The sequence below is a fragment of the Galeopterus variegatus genome, unplaced genomic scaffold (genome assembly GCF_000696425.1).
Source record: "Galeopterus variegatus unplaced genomic scaffold, G_variegatus-3.0.2 Scaffold1039, whole genome shotgun sequence".
Lineage (NCBI taxonomy): Eukaryota > Metazoa > Chordata > Mammalia > Dermoptera > Cynocephalidae > Galeopterus > Galeopterus variegatus.
Genome location: NW_007727150.1, coordinates 358802 through 372840, shown reverse-complemented (window position 1 = coordinate 372840; position 14039 = coordinate 358802). Strand labels below are relative to the sequence as shown.

The 14039-nt window shown below is 43.2% G+C and overlaps 1 protein-coding gene across 1 annotated transcript in view; it reads right to left on the bottom strand.

Annotated features, from left to right (window-relative positions):
• Positions 1 to 11142: 11142 nt before the first annotated feature.
• Positions 11143 to 14039, bottom strand: part of CA6 (carbonic anhydrase VI) — a 27754-nt gene continuing 24857 nt past the window's right edge. The window contains exons 7-8 of the mRNA XM_008574402.1: positions 12969 to 13092; positions 11143 to 11255 (exon numbers count right to left, since the gene is read on the bottom strand). Coding sequence (XP_008572624.1) covers positions 11143 to 11255; positions 12969 to 13092 — 237 coding nt within the window. The remainder of the gene's footprint in view (positions 11256 to 12968; positions 13093 to 14039) is intronic.

The following is a 14039-nucleotide window of genomic DNA, read 5'->3' as shown; positions in this document are numbered from 1 at the left end:
CCAGGCCCCACGTTGGGCGCCAAAAATGTCCCGACCCGCGGGATATTCAACGCAGACCCTGGAGGGGGGAGTGGGAATTGGATGGGACAAGAGACACGAGAAATTGAGACAAGACAGTATTCTGATCAAGTCTCGTTTATTGATTCTTAGGTTACATCTTATATAGGAGAAGGCAGGCATGCTGCAAAGGGTCTGGAATGTAAAGATATGATAATATCTTGAGGAGAGACAAAGACAGGACATTCAAAGTAAAGGTTGCCACCCAGAATGTTTATGGTTAAACAGTTTCTAGAGAAGGATAAAAGGTCACTTGCAAATTAACTTGCATAGCCAGGAGCAATCAGTTTCTGGCATAAAGATTTCGAGGCAGTTATCATGTAAAGCAAGGCCATCTGAGCAGATTGTCACGTAGGAGTGGTCTCACAAGAAGGGGTGTGGGGCTTCAGGCTCCCAACAATCGCCCTCCCCATCAGCCACACTGACCTCCGTCTCTGAGGCCTGGTGGTCCACCTCTGCTTCTCTCCAGCCCCTGCATCCTTCTCTCTGTACAGCAGCTGTCCCTGGAAGGGCTTAGCATCTCCTCCCCAGCCTGCCCTGTGTGAGGAGGTCAGAGTTGCCAGCTGCCAATCCTGGCCACCTCTGCATGGCCTTAGCATTTACTTGTCACTTAATCAGGCCTGAGAGGGGGCGTTTGAGTGATGGCTGGCTGGCCATTCAGTTGGGGGCGGTCGGGGGTGTGTGTGTGGAGGCATCTATCATCCAGGTGTGAAAGCAATTTGAAATTCCAAGAGCAGCAGGGACCGTGCCCAGTGCAATCCCACATGTCACTGCAACAGTTCAGGAACATGCACTTTGCTCTTTGTCCTTGATATGCTCGTATCTTACCACGAGACCCTTATAGATCTTCTGTACCTCAGTTTACCCACATGAAGAACGGAAAGGGGTGGACTAGCAGATTTCTAAGGTCCCCTGGGCACAGGTCCCGTCATCCTCACAGCAGCCACTGGAGGGCAGCACCTCCTCCGCAAAGGCGGCCCGTTCTGCTCGGCCCTGCCAACCTGTCCACTGCAAACCCTTCCTTGCTTTAGTTTTTTACAAACTGGCACCAACACAGAAGGCTTTTCAAAAAATTTCTGGCACTCGTGAGAGGAACAGTCACTGAGAGCACCATGGAATAGCTAGTGGGCTGTTCCTAAGGAAAGTTTTATTTCTCAAAACTTCTATTGAGCATCATGAACTTTCAGAAGCCAATATTGGAACATTGAAATTTCAGGTCCTGCTAAAGGGGTCTTCCGAGCTCGGCCCCCGGACAGGCCCGGTTTTGCCCTAAGGGGAACAGTCGGTCAGGGGACTCTCTTCCCACTGACAACGTGAAGCTGGTTTTGTGGCCTTTAGAGAACACGATGGCCTCTGCTCTCACTGGGACAGGCTGCTCCCCAGCTGGAGGCTCGCAGGCACTCTGCAGCTTTCGGGAGAACAGTTTTGGAAAGAAAAGTTGTCCTCAGCAGTTTAGCTTAAAAAGTGAACATTAGCCCCAAATTAGTATCACCTGAAGCCTTTTTAATTTTTCTTGGGTTTGTTTTTGTAATTGTTTTATTGGTTTTTAAACTAAACTCAGCCAAATTTGTACTCTGTGTTTGTTGTGAAAAGTTAAAATCATAAATTAACGGGCCGGCCCGGTGGCGCACTGGAGGGTGCGCCGCTTGGGGGCATGGCGGCGCTCCCGCTGAGGGTTCGGATCCCATGTGGAGACCGGTTCCCGCTCACTGGCTGAGCACGGTGCGGGCGCAACACCGAGGGTTGCGATCCCATTACCGGTCAGTAAAAAGAAGACAAAAAGGAAAAAAAATCATAAATTAACAGTAATAACATAATTAAACTATAATATTTGCAGCTTCCATAAGTTATCAAAATGTCAATCGATGATTGAAAAACTAATTTTCAACATTTCAATAAAATTAAAACAAACATAACTAATACAATTGACAACAAAAAAAGTTGAAATTTTTATTTGATTGATCACTGGCCAGTATGGGAAAACAAACCCTTGACCTTGGTGTTACAAGCCTGTGCTTTAACCAACTGAGCTAATCAGCCAGCCCTAAAAATTAAAAATTTTAAATGCCGGGCTGGCCCGGTGGCGCACTGCTACAGTGCGCCGCTTGGGAAGCGAGGCGGCGCTCCCGCCCGAGGGTTCAGATCCCACATACAGACCGGTTCCCGCTCACTGGCTGAGTGAGGCATGGGGGCAGCACCGAGGGTTGCGATCCCGTTGCCGGTCCCGGTCCGGTACGGGGGCGACACTGAGGGTTGCGATCCGTTGCCGGACACGGAAAAAAGACAAAAAAAAAAAGGAAGCAAAGGAAGCAAAAAGCTTACCCAAGTTCACGCAGCTCAGAGGTGGAAGAGCTAAGATCTAAACCCAGGTCTATCTTCCCCCAAATCCCATTCCACTAAGCAGACCATTCTTTAAAATGGCAATTATGCCCATAGTCCCCTTTTTTATTTCTTTTATAATTGTACGTGTTTATGGGGTACAGTGTGCTGTTTCAATACATGCATAATGACCCCCTTCTGGATAGTATATACATTTTAAACAGCTTTATTGAGATATGCTTTTAAGCACTATCTAATTTTAGAACATTTCAGTACCCCCAAAAGAAACCCCTATCTATTAGCAACCACTCCCCGTTCTGCCCTGGCCCACTCCCCCATCATATGTAACTCCTAATCCTGCTTTCTGTCTCTAAAGATTTAAAACATAGCATTTTGCCCCTTTAGGTACTTTTCCTACAATTAAAATATACTATGATCATATGACAGTGATGTCTTTTTTTTTCCCATTACCTCAAACATTTATCATTTCTTTGTGTGGGGCCCGTTCAAAATCCTCTCTTCCAGCTAATTGAAAGTACACAATAAATTATTGTTAATTACATCACCTTACAGTGCTATAGAACACTACATCTTTTTCCTCCCATCTAGCTATAATGTTATATCCATTAACCACCCTCTCACTATCCCTCCACCGCCCTACCCTTCCCAGCCTCTGATAATCACCCTTCTATTCTCTACTTCTACACAATCAACTTTTCAAGCTTCCACATATGAGTAAGAACACGCAGTATTTCTCTTTCTGTTCCTGGCTTATTTCACTTAATATAAGAATATCCTCCAAGCTCATACATGTTTCTGCAAATGACAAGATTTCATTCTTTTTCATGGCTGAATAGTATTCCTTTGGGTACATATACCACATTTCTTTATCCATGCATATGCTGATGGACACTTAGGTTGATTCTATGTCTTGGCAATCATGAACAGTGCCACAATAAACATGGGAGTGCAAATATCACTTTGCACACTGACTCCCTTTCCTTTGGATACATACCTGGTAGTGGGATTATAGTAGTTCTATTTTTAGTTTTTGGATTAAGCTCCACACTGTTTTCCATAATGGCTGTACTAATTTACATTCCCACCAACAGTGAATGAGTTCTCTTTTTTTCAAATCCTCACCAGCATTTGTTATTTTTTGTCTTTTTGATAATAGCCAGTCTAACTTGGGTGAGATGATATCTCATTGTGGTTTTGATTTGCATTTCCCTGATGAGTAGTGATGTTGAGCATTTTTTCATATACCCGTTGGTCATGTGTATGTCTTCTTTTAAGAAATGTCTATCCAGCTTATTTGCCCATTTTTAAATCAGATTATTTGGTGGAAGAGCGGTTGCTGTTAAATTCCTTGTATATTCTGGATATTAATCTTTGCTGGCTGCTTAGTTTGCAAATATTTTCCCCCATTTTTCAGGTTGCCTCTTCACTCTGCTAATTGTTTTTTATTTGTTGCACAGAAGTTTTTTAGTTTGATATAATCCCATCTGTCTATTTTTTCTTTACTGTCTATGCTTTTGAGGTCTTCTCCATAAAGTCTCTGCCCAAACCAAAGTCCTGAAGTGTTTTCCCTATGTTTTCTTCTAGTACTTTCATAGTTTGAGGTCTTATATTTAAGTCTTTAATCCATTTTGAGTTGATTTTTGTATAGGGTGAGAGATAGAGGTCTAATTTCATTTTTCTGCATATGAATATCCCATTTTTTCAGCACCATTTATGGAAGAAACTGACCTTTCCCCAATTATGTTCTTGGTGCCTTTGTCAAAAAACAGTCGCCTATAAATGTGTGGATTTATTTCTGTATTCTTTAAGCTTTTCAATCCATCTATGTGTCTATTTTTGTGCCAGTACCATGGCACAAAATATTGTGCCAGTACCATTTTTGTGCCATGCTGTTTTGATGAGTATAGCTTTGTAGTATATTTTGAAGTCAGGGAGTGTGATGCCTTCTGCTTTGTTCCTTTTGCTCAGGATTTCTTTGTCTATTCAGGTTATTTTGTTGCTCCATATAAACTTTAGGATTGTTTTTCCATTGCTGCAAAGTATGTCATTGGTAGTTTGGTGGGATTGCATTGAATCTATAGATTGCTTTGGGTGGTATGGTCATTTTAACAATATCGATTCTTCCAATCCTTGAACATGAGATGTCTCTCCATTTTTTGTGCATTGTCTTTAATTTCTTTCCTCAGTGTTTTATAATTTTGCTTGTAGAGATCTTTCACCTCCTTGGTTAAATTTATTACTAGATTGTCTTGTGGGGTTTTTTGTTTGTTTGTTTTGGTTTGGTTTTTTTTTTTTTTCCTTTTTGTCTTTTTTTGTGACTGGCAATGGGATTGCAACCCTCGGTGTCGCACCTGCACCGTGCTCAACCAGTGAGCGGACTGGTGTCTATATGGGATCCTAACCCTCAGCAGGAGCACCGCCACGCTCCCAAGCGCCACACTCTACCGAGTGCGCCACCGGGCCGGCCCATGGTTTGGTTTTTTGTCGCTATAGTAAATGGGAATTGTTTTCTTGTTTTGTTTTGTTTTGTTTTTTTCACTAGTTCATTGTTGGTGTATAGAAATGGTACTGATTTTTGTGTTGATTTTGTATCCTGCAACTTTATTGAGCTTGTTTATCAGGTCTAAAAGTTTTTTTGTAGAATCTTTAGGCTTCTTTCTATGTAAAATCATATTGTCTGCAAACAGAGACAATTTGACTTCCTCCTTTCCAATTTGGATGACGTCTATTTTTTTCTCTTGCCTAATTTCTCTGGCTAGGACCTCCAGTACTATGTTGAATAAAAGTGGTAAGAGTGGGCATCCTTGTTTTGTTCCAGTTCTGAAAGTCTTTCCATGTTTAGTATGATGTTAGCTATGTGTTTGTTACATATGACCTTTATTGTGTTGGAATACATTTCCTCTATACCTAGTTTGTTGAGAGTTTTTATTATGAAGGAATGTTGAATTCTACCAAATGTTCTTTCTCCATCTATCAAGACGATCATATGGTTTTTTCTTTCATCGTGTTGAGGCATCACATTTATTGATGTGCATATATTGGACCACCCTTGCATCCCTGGGATTAATCCGATTTAATCATGGTGTATAATCTTTTTGATCTGCTGTTGGATTTGGTTTGTTTGTATTTTATTGAGGATTTTTGCATCTATGTTCATCAAGGAGAGTGGCCTGTAGTTTTCTTTATTTGTTGTGTCCTTGTCTAGTTTATGTATCAAGGTAATGCTGGCCTTGTAGAATGTGCTTGGAGAATTTTGTTCACTTCAATTTTCTGAAATAGTTTGAGAAGTGTGGCTGTTAGTTCTTCTTTGAAAGTTTGGTAGAATTCAGCAGTAAAACTATCTGTCCTGGGCTTTTCTTTTTGTTACTGATTCGATCTCATTACTTTTTTATTGGTGTTAGGAACCAATGATGATTATCGCCTGGGTCCATGATTTCAGTGACGTTGCAAAATGATTCCTTCTGAATTTACTAGCTGCCATTCCTCCAAGAAGAACGTACCTTCACCAACTGTAGAGGCTTAAATGGTGGCCACCCCAAAAGACATGTCCAGCTGTGAATGTGACCTTATCTGAAAACAAGGTCTTTGCGGATGTCATTAAGGATTTTGAGATGATATTGTCCAGAATTATCCAGGTGGGTTCTAAATCCAATGACAAGCATCCTTATAAGAGAGAGGCAGAGGGACACGGAGACAGAGGAGAGGAGAAGCCATGTGAAGATGGAAGCAGAGTTTGGAGTGATGCAGCCACAAGCCGAGGAACGCCTAAACCCACTAGAAACTGGAAGAGCAAGAAAAATCTTCCCCTAGTGCCTCTGGGGGGAGCTTTGCCCTACCAACACCCTGATTTCAGATATCTGGTATCCATAACTGTGGGAAAATAAATTTCTGTTCTTTTAAGCCATGCAGTTTCTGGTCATTTGTTACAACAGCCACGAATACAACCAACTACGAGGTTACTCTGAAATACAGTGTGGCCAGGAAAGGTAGGACAAATACTGGGTTCTTTTTCTCTATTTGCCAATTTACAGACTAATAAATGGTTTCCCTAGCAACCTCCAAAGTTGACCAATGAGTTTTCTTTCATTTTTTTAGGACCATTATGAGCTCGTGTATTTCTATATATTTGGTGTTTCAATCCATTGAAGTTCTTCTTCTTACACTATCCTTTTGGATCTTAAGTTGTCCCAGAAACCCCTTGAAGATAGCTTCAGTGTCTTTTTGACATGGCTCTAGTCATATCAGATAGATTTCTTGTTTTCTGGCCTAAAAAGATATCCCAGACTCATCTTCTAAATTCCTGCCCCAGGTCTGGAATCAACCATTTCTCCAAGGAGTCCTGGTTTCCCATAGTGGGAAATGGTATTTAGAGACCACTGTCTGGTTACAAAGGTGTTCATTGCTGCTAGGTTATTGTTTCTAGGACTTTCCAGTGGGCAGAGCTAGGAAATACATGCTTTTTAGAGAAAGTATTTATAAACTCATATTTCCAATTTGAATCTATTACAGGGTTTTTACTTAGCTTCTTTAATTTTTTATTTGGATCTCTGTTTCCTTATGCTGAAACTCTTGTTATCTTGTTACTAGGACATTAACATATTTATGCATATGCATATATAGTAATTGCACACATAGACACCCAATTTTTTTTTTGTTTTTTTTTTGTCCTTTTTGAGACCAGCTGCACTGTGCTCAGCCAGTGAGCGCTGTGAGTGCACCAGTCATCCCCATATAGGATCCGAACCCGCGGCGGGAGCACTACTGCACTCCCAGCGCTGCACTCTCCCGAGTGCGCCACGGGCTCAGCCCTGACACCCAATTTTGAAATAACAATGCCAATATTGTTACTAACAATATTCCTGAGTACCGTTTAAGATTTCTTGGTAACTCTTCTTGTCCTTAGGATATACCTCACTAGGTATGTATAGTAAAAATACTGTGTTTTAAAAATAAATAAATAAATAAAAGTAAAAATACTGTGTTTTGAGTAACATGGAAAAATCCTTCTCCATGTGTTTATGCTACCAGCTCAATATACAGTTATTCAAAAGTTATGCTATATTTTTACATTTCAAGTCAATTTGAGTTTTAACTTTTAGGGACTCTTTCTTCTTTTTATCTAGTTTTGTTTTTAATTATGTAAAACCCAAGTTTCCAAAGTTGAGGTCATCCAGAAAAGTCCATCTTCCAACCCCACCTTCTCTACCTCTTCACCTGCCGCTCCCTTTTAGGTAACCATTTTAATCAATCGTTGGTTCCTTTTCCCCTTATTTGTACTTGAAAACATAAGCAAATATAAACATAAGCATAAATATATTCACATTTAAAATTTTTATGCCATCTGTAAAAAACGTATGCATACATACACACTGTTCTTTACTTGCTTTTTTCTCTTAAAAATATAGCCTAGAGATTATTCTTTATGCATTCTCCATTGTGTGATTGCCCTGGTTTAGTCAACCAATCCCCAGCTGATGGACATTTGCATTGTTTCCAGTATTTTGCTGCAAATAGGGCTACCGTGAATGGCTTTTTTGCATCTCTTGTTGAGATAGAGTTTCAGGGGTAGAAGGGCTGAGTTACAGGATGTAGGCAAATGTAATGCTGTGTGTTTACATGTTCATTTACTTGTTTCTATTATCTCCCTCCTCACAGGAATGTAAGTGAGCTCCTCAGCTATAGTGTCCACGTTGCATTTCCAATTCATAATAGATGCTCATTTCTGGTTGAAAGAATGCATCTTACCATGTCATTACCCTGCTAAAAACCCTGCAGTAGCTGCCCATCACTCGCAGAGTAAAATCCAAAACCTTTAGTGGCACAGAAGGTTCTAGTGGTGGCTTGATGTCCCCTTGGTTATGCCCACTTCTTTGCCCATATATTAGTCTGTTTTTGTGTTACTATAACAGAAATACCCGGAACTGGGTAATTTGCAAGAAAATGAAATGTATTGCTTATAGTTTCGGAGGCTGGGAAGTCCAAAGTCCAGGGAACACAGCTGGTGAGGGCCTTGTCCTGGTGGTGACTACAGAGACTCAGGGTATCACATGGCAAATATGGCAGAGCAGAGAGAGCGGGGAGGTGCCAGGGTCCTTTAAACAACCAGCTCTCATGGGAACTAATAAAGCAAGAGCTCACTCACTACTCCCACCCCGGGGAGGGTATTAATCTATCCATGAAGGATTCACCCCCTTGACCCAAACAGCTCCCAACACTGCCACGTTGAGGATCAAATTTCAACATGAGCTTTGGGGAGACAACATATCCAAACTATCAGCCTGCCAGAATCCTTGAACCAGGTCTTCTGACCACACCAGACTACTGTTACTTCCCTGTGTGTTTTTCCATCAGCACATGCTGTTCTCTTGACCTACAATAACCGCTGCCCTTTTGCCATTTGGTTGAGCTGGTGTGCTCCTTCTCAGACTTCAAAACCCAGGCCAAGCACCAGCCCTTCCGTGGAGGTTTTAAGCATAGGCGTTCTCCCCTCACAGGGAGATGGGTTATTTAAGTGTCTGTTCTGTTCACTGGACTTGAGCTCCATGAGCATAGGAACCATTCTTCACCCATCTCTGCACCCCCAGAACTCAGCCCCATGTCTGGCACATAGCAGGTGCTCAAAAAAGCTTGATAAACAAGCAAAACGAAGATTCTGTCATTAAAAGAATTTGGATACAAAAGACATGGGTTCAGATCTTGGCTTTTCACCTTCTACTTGTGAGATCTTGGCCAAGTCAGAATGTTGGTTTCTTTTTCTGTAACCTGGTGTAAAGCTACCAGAGAATTGTAGGGCTAGGCATTTCATAACTAAAGCCAAAACGTTTCATGATTTTAGTTATACTAAGTTTCTATTTGTATGGTCAGGGCTAGGGCTCGGACCCTTCAAACCCATTGTACAGACTGGGTCACCAGACCCCTCACACGCAGGTCCACGCTAGGCAATTGGGAAAGATCCCAGGAGCCATTGGCAGATGACGCGAGCTCAGTCCTCAGCAGGAGCAGCAGAGCAGCAGGAGCAGTAGCCTCCTGGAGGGCCCTGGTGGCACTGGCAGCAATAGCCTCCAGCAGCAGTAGTGGCCTCCCCGTGGCCCCTGCCAGGGGCATCCTGGGGGCCAGGGGTGCCATGGATCAGAGCCACTCGTCCTTTATACTGAAGTCCATAACCCAGGACAGCTGGGTGCACATGCGCAATTTCATTAGACAATAGCCAAGGAACACCTGGGCGCGTGTGCATATTTACATCAAATGCTCAGCAAGATTCTGGACATCTGAGGGGCCCTGACCATTTTCCTTCACTTTCCCTACACCTGGGAATAATGCGATGTCATGAAGACGTGCCTTCAGGGCTAAACGTAGTCATGAGTGGAAGTGCTTTGGATATGATGAGTAACAAGATGCAGGGAGGAAGGTGGTCATAAGAGCGCAGGAAGGAACTCAGGAGGACGAGGGCCGGCACATTCGGGGACGAGGGGGAGTTACAGCGTGGGTGAGGAAGGGGACCCATAACTGACCAGGAAAAACAATGGCTATTCTGCTGGGTACTTCGCAGCATGATCTTATTTAATCAAACCAGACCCCTAGAAGGCAGGTTGTTTTGTTATCCCACCTGACCAATAAGTGGCAGAGCTTGCACTGGAACCCAGGTCTTGTGCCAGAAGGCCCCGGGCACCACTCACCTAACGAGGCGCAGGCCTGCGGCGAGGGCCTCGCCCCACCTCTCCCAGGAGGCTGCCTTCCTTCCCGTCTCCTTTCTTGGACTCACAAGGCATGACCAATGCTCCAAACCTTTCCGTGACAAATTCTCAATGTAAGAATCTCTTTCCTTCAGGCCGGCCCGGTGGCGCACTGTTATAGTGCGCCGCTTGGGAAGCGCGGCGGCACTCCCGTCCGAGGGTTCGGATCCCACGTACAGACCGGTTCCCGCTCACTGGCTGAGCGAGGCGCGGGAGCAACACCGAGGCTTGCGATCCCGTTGCCGGTCCCCGGTCCGGTATGGGGGCGACACTGAGGGTTGCGATCCGTTGCCGGACACGAAAAAAGACAAAAAGACAAAAAAAAAAAAGAATCTCTTTTCTTCTTAATCTTGGTCCTGCAAATCCCTCTCACTTGATCTCTGTCCCTCTCACCTGTGTCCCTCGGATTAGGGCAAAGAAGGGATATTTGAAGTGGTACAAAGGAATAAAAAAGAGAAATTTTAAAATAACAAATTTTCAGATTTCATTAAGTGTAAATGCTAAAGGGAAATTTGAGCTGGTGTTACTGAACCGAGAGAGGTCTGTCATCCACTGCCCAAATATGTAAGAAATCTCGTGTGCCAAAGTTTGCAGTGTTAAAGAATAGCATTTATTAGAATGTCATTCAAAGGAACCCAGGGTAACCAAAGGAGCTTTTAAGACACTAGACTCCTCGACAGCTTAGAATCGCAAGCATTTATGGAGCAAAATCATGGGTGGGGGTCCCGGGAGTCGTGTGTGAATGTGATTGGTCAGGGCGAGGTCTGGCGTCTTGACTGATACTTTCCATGGCACCTTAGTGTCCAGACTGTGTGCACTTTGAAAATGTATCTACAAAGACTGGCATTACAGATGTTATCCTAAGCCAAAAGGCTTCCGCTGTGTTAATCAGAAAGTCAACAAGCGCCTCAGGGACAGTGACGCAGTCCAGGTACACGGGTTCTTAGGAGGGACAGGGTGTGGCCGCAGAGCAAAGCACCCTCTTCCTGTACGAGGTCGTGCTTCAAGTCAGTTAACACTGGCTTTTTCTCCTCGCTTTCTTCTGTTCGACAAATTTTCTCACATACTCGATATTCTCGCTGATCTTGCTTAGGTAAGACCGGAACTCAGAGCCTAGAGCGTAATCTGTGACAAGAAGAGTTAGTCGGAAAAACTCAAAACTTTGAAGGTCTTTATGAAAACAGAGAATGAGGGGCAGCCAGACACCATTGCCCACGTGTGTATTTATGGGAAGTACTTTTGATTCCTTAGAATGGCCTCCACGTTCCCATTCCACTGGCTTCAGGCATCTTCGCTGTGTCTGAACCTGAGCTTATAAGCTGCCAGAACCCAAGGGTTTGCCTCCTGAATCAGATTTCTCAGATTATGCTTAGTGGCCTTTACTTTAGGATATGTAAGTGATTTATAACAAATAGATTTCAAATGGTCTGTATTTGGCCATTGTCTTGTTTCTGTAACTGACCTTGGTTTCTGTGGCCTTCCTTATTAATGGGTTAATCATATTAATGATTCCCAGTCCTCTTTTCTAGTATCAACAAGGAAGACCATAATTTAGATGCCTTGGCAGGGGGAGGGGAAGAAGCCCTCTTACTATCTACAGGGAGCTGAAGTAATAACCCTAAACAGCCGAGCTCCCTCATGTGCACTGGAGTGACCCCTAGTGCAAAGAGCATTTAAGATGTGGCATGTGAGAAAGGATACAGTCTGTTGGTGTCTGCTGCAAAAACAGCGTAAGATTTTATTAGGGAAAGCAGGAGTATATGGCAAAATTTAGAACAAGGAGACATGTCAATGGGTCTAAGCTTCCTTTGGTTAGCCCGATAGCAATTGGGCCTGTTTAAGAGGACGTCACCCTTTTTGGAAAATAAATTGTTGCTGTTAATACTGTATATAATACATTAAGGAGAAATTAAAATTATAGCTGGTGTTTGGTTTTTTTTCCCCTCTGTTAGTATTATATTGGAGGAGCAAACTGATACAAGAGAAAATAAATGATCCAGGAAGGAAAGACGGGGAGAGAATCACAAATGGGTCTTTACTAGGGGGAGAGGGTAGAAATTTAAAAGCTCTGAAAGACACATATAAAGGTGGGGTCATATGGAGTGGGCAATATTGATTGGAGATCGATGCTATTGTTTTAGAGGATATAAAAGTATCAGGAATGGTTAATAGAAATAGATCTGTACAGACAACGAATTAAGAGAATGTGTACAATGTACCACAACCTTGCAGAGAAGCAGACAAAATAAAGACGGAAGCTTGCAGAATATTTATATTCTTGCAACTAGAGATGAAGTGAGCCAAGAACACAGCTGGACCTGACCCATTAGACAGAGGGTCACTGGAGGCTTGACTGCCACTCCCTGGTGGCTGGGGCTTGATCCCCAAGCAGGTGTAGAGACCATAGGTGGCCTAGTTAACCCCACCTTGAGAGAATATACAAGAGGAGTTGGGAATAAGTTTGTAATACGGACCAAGATAATTTGAGTTGGGTTTAATGAGGATGACTTGAACCTGCCTTCTTACAAGACCCTCTGGATGGTTTTGTCACCTTGCCTCTCCTACTGTCCCTTGCTAAGACTGGGTAATAAATCATGTGGTTGTCTGTCCTTATTGTCCCCTCTGTCCTCCTCACCAATATCACTGTCTGGACTGGGAAAGTGAGTCATCGCGCTCTGCCCGAGCCCCATGCAGGGTGACCCATTCTAGAGCCTCCTGCTACTTAGATAATGATCCTTCCCTTCCTGGTGCCAGAAGACATGGGTCCACCCAGAGAAGGGAGGAAAACAGGAGTCAACAAAATGGAAAAAAAAGTAAGCAAGAGTTGATGTCACTCACGCTGATTCGGGAAGTACATGAAATTGGCTTCCACTACCCTGTGGTTCAGGGGCTGGGTCTTGCGGTAATCGTTTTGGATGGTCTTGTTCTTGTGATCCAGTAAGGAATTTTCTAGCTTCAAAATCTGAGGGAAACATGAAGCGAATTGAGGAGGGAAAGAGGCAAGTAATTTAAAAGAACTTAGTTAGTAAGTGGACGAGAGTTTGGATTTCTATAACCCTGATAACAACATGAAGCGAATTGAGGAGGGAAAGAGGCAATGAGTAATTTAAAAGAACTTAGTTAGTAAGTGGACGAGAGTTTGGATTTCTATAACCCTGATAAGGCAGTCATAAGATCTCAAGACCAGAGGAGGTTCTGGGTGTTGTAGGGCGGGCATTACGCCAGAATTCATCCATCCAGGCATCTCTTTTCACCCTTTTCTATTTGGTGAATAGTAGAAAGGAGAGNAGTAATTTAAAAGAACTTAGTTAGTAAGTGGACGAGAGTTTGGATTTCTATAACCCTGATAAGGCAGTCATAAGATCTCAAGACCAGAGGAGGTTCTGGGTGCTGTAGGGCGGGCATTATGCCAGAACTCATCCATCCAGGCATCTCTTTTCACCCTTTTCTATTTGGTGAATAGTAGAAAGGAGAGAAAGAAGTAAATGGAAATATATCAGGTGGCAGGCTCGATTTTCATGTTTCTGAAAATGCCTGCATTTTGTCTATATCCTTGAAAGGCATTTTTGCTGCACGCGTGATTCTAGGTTGGCTATTTATTTCCCTCCACACTTTGAAAATAGGCCTCCACGGCCTCTGGCTTCCACTGCTGCTGTGTTGGATGGGCCGTCACTCTGCCAGCACTCTTCTCGTGATAATGTCCTCTCTCTCTGGTTGATTTTTAAATCTTCTCTTTGTCTTTTATGTTTTGTGGTTTTACTGTGATGTGTTTAGTGCAGGGTTCTCTGGGGTTTTTTTGTTTTGTTTTGTTTTTTTCCTTTTTTTTGTCTTTTTTCGTGACTGGTAATGGGATCGCAACCCTCGGTGTCGTGCCCGCACCGCGCTCAGCCAGTGAGCGGACCAGTCTCT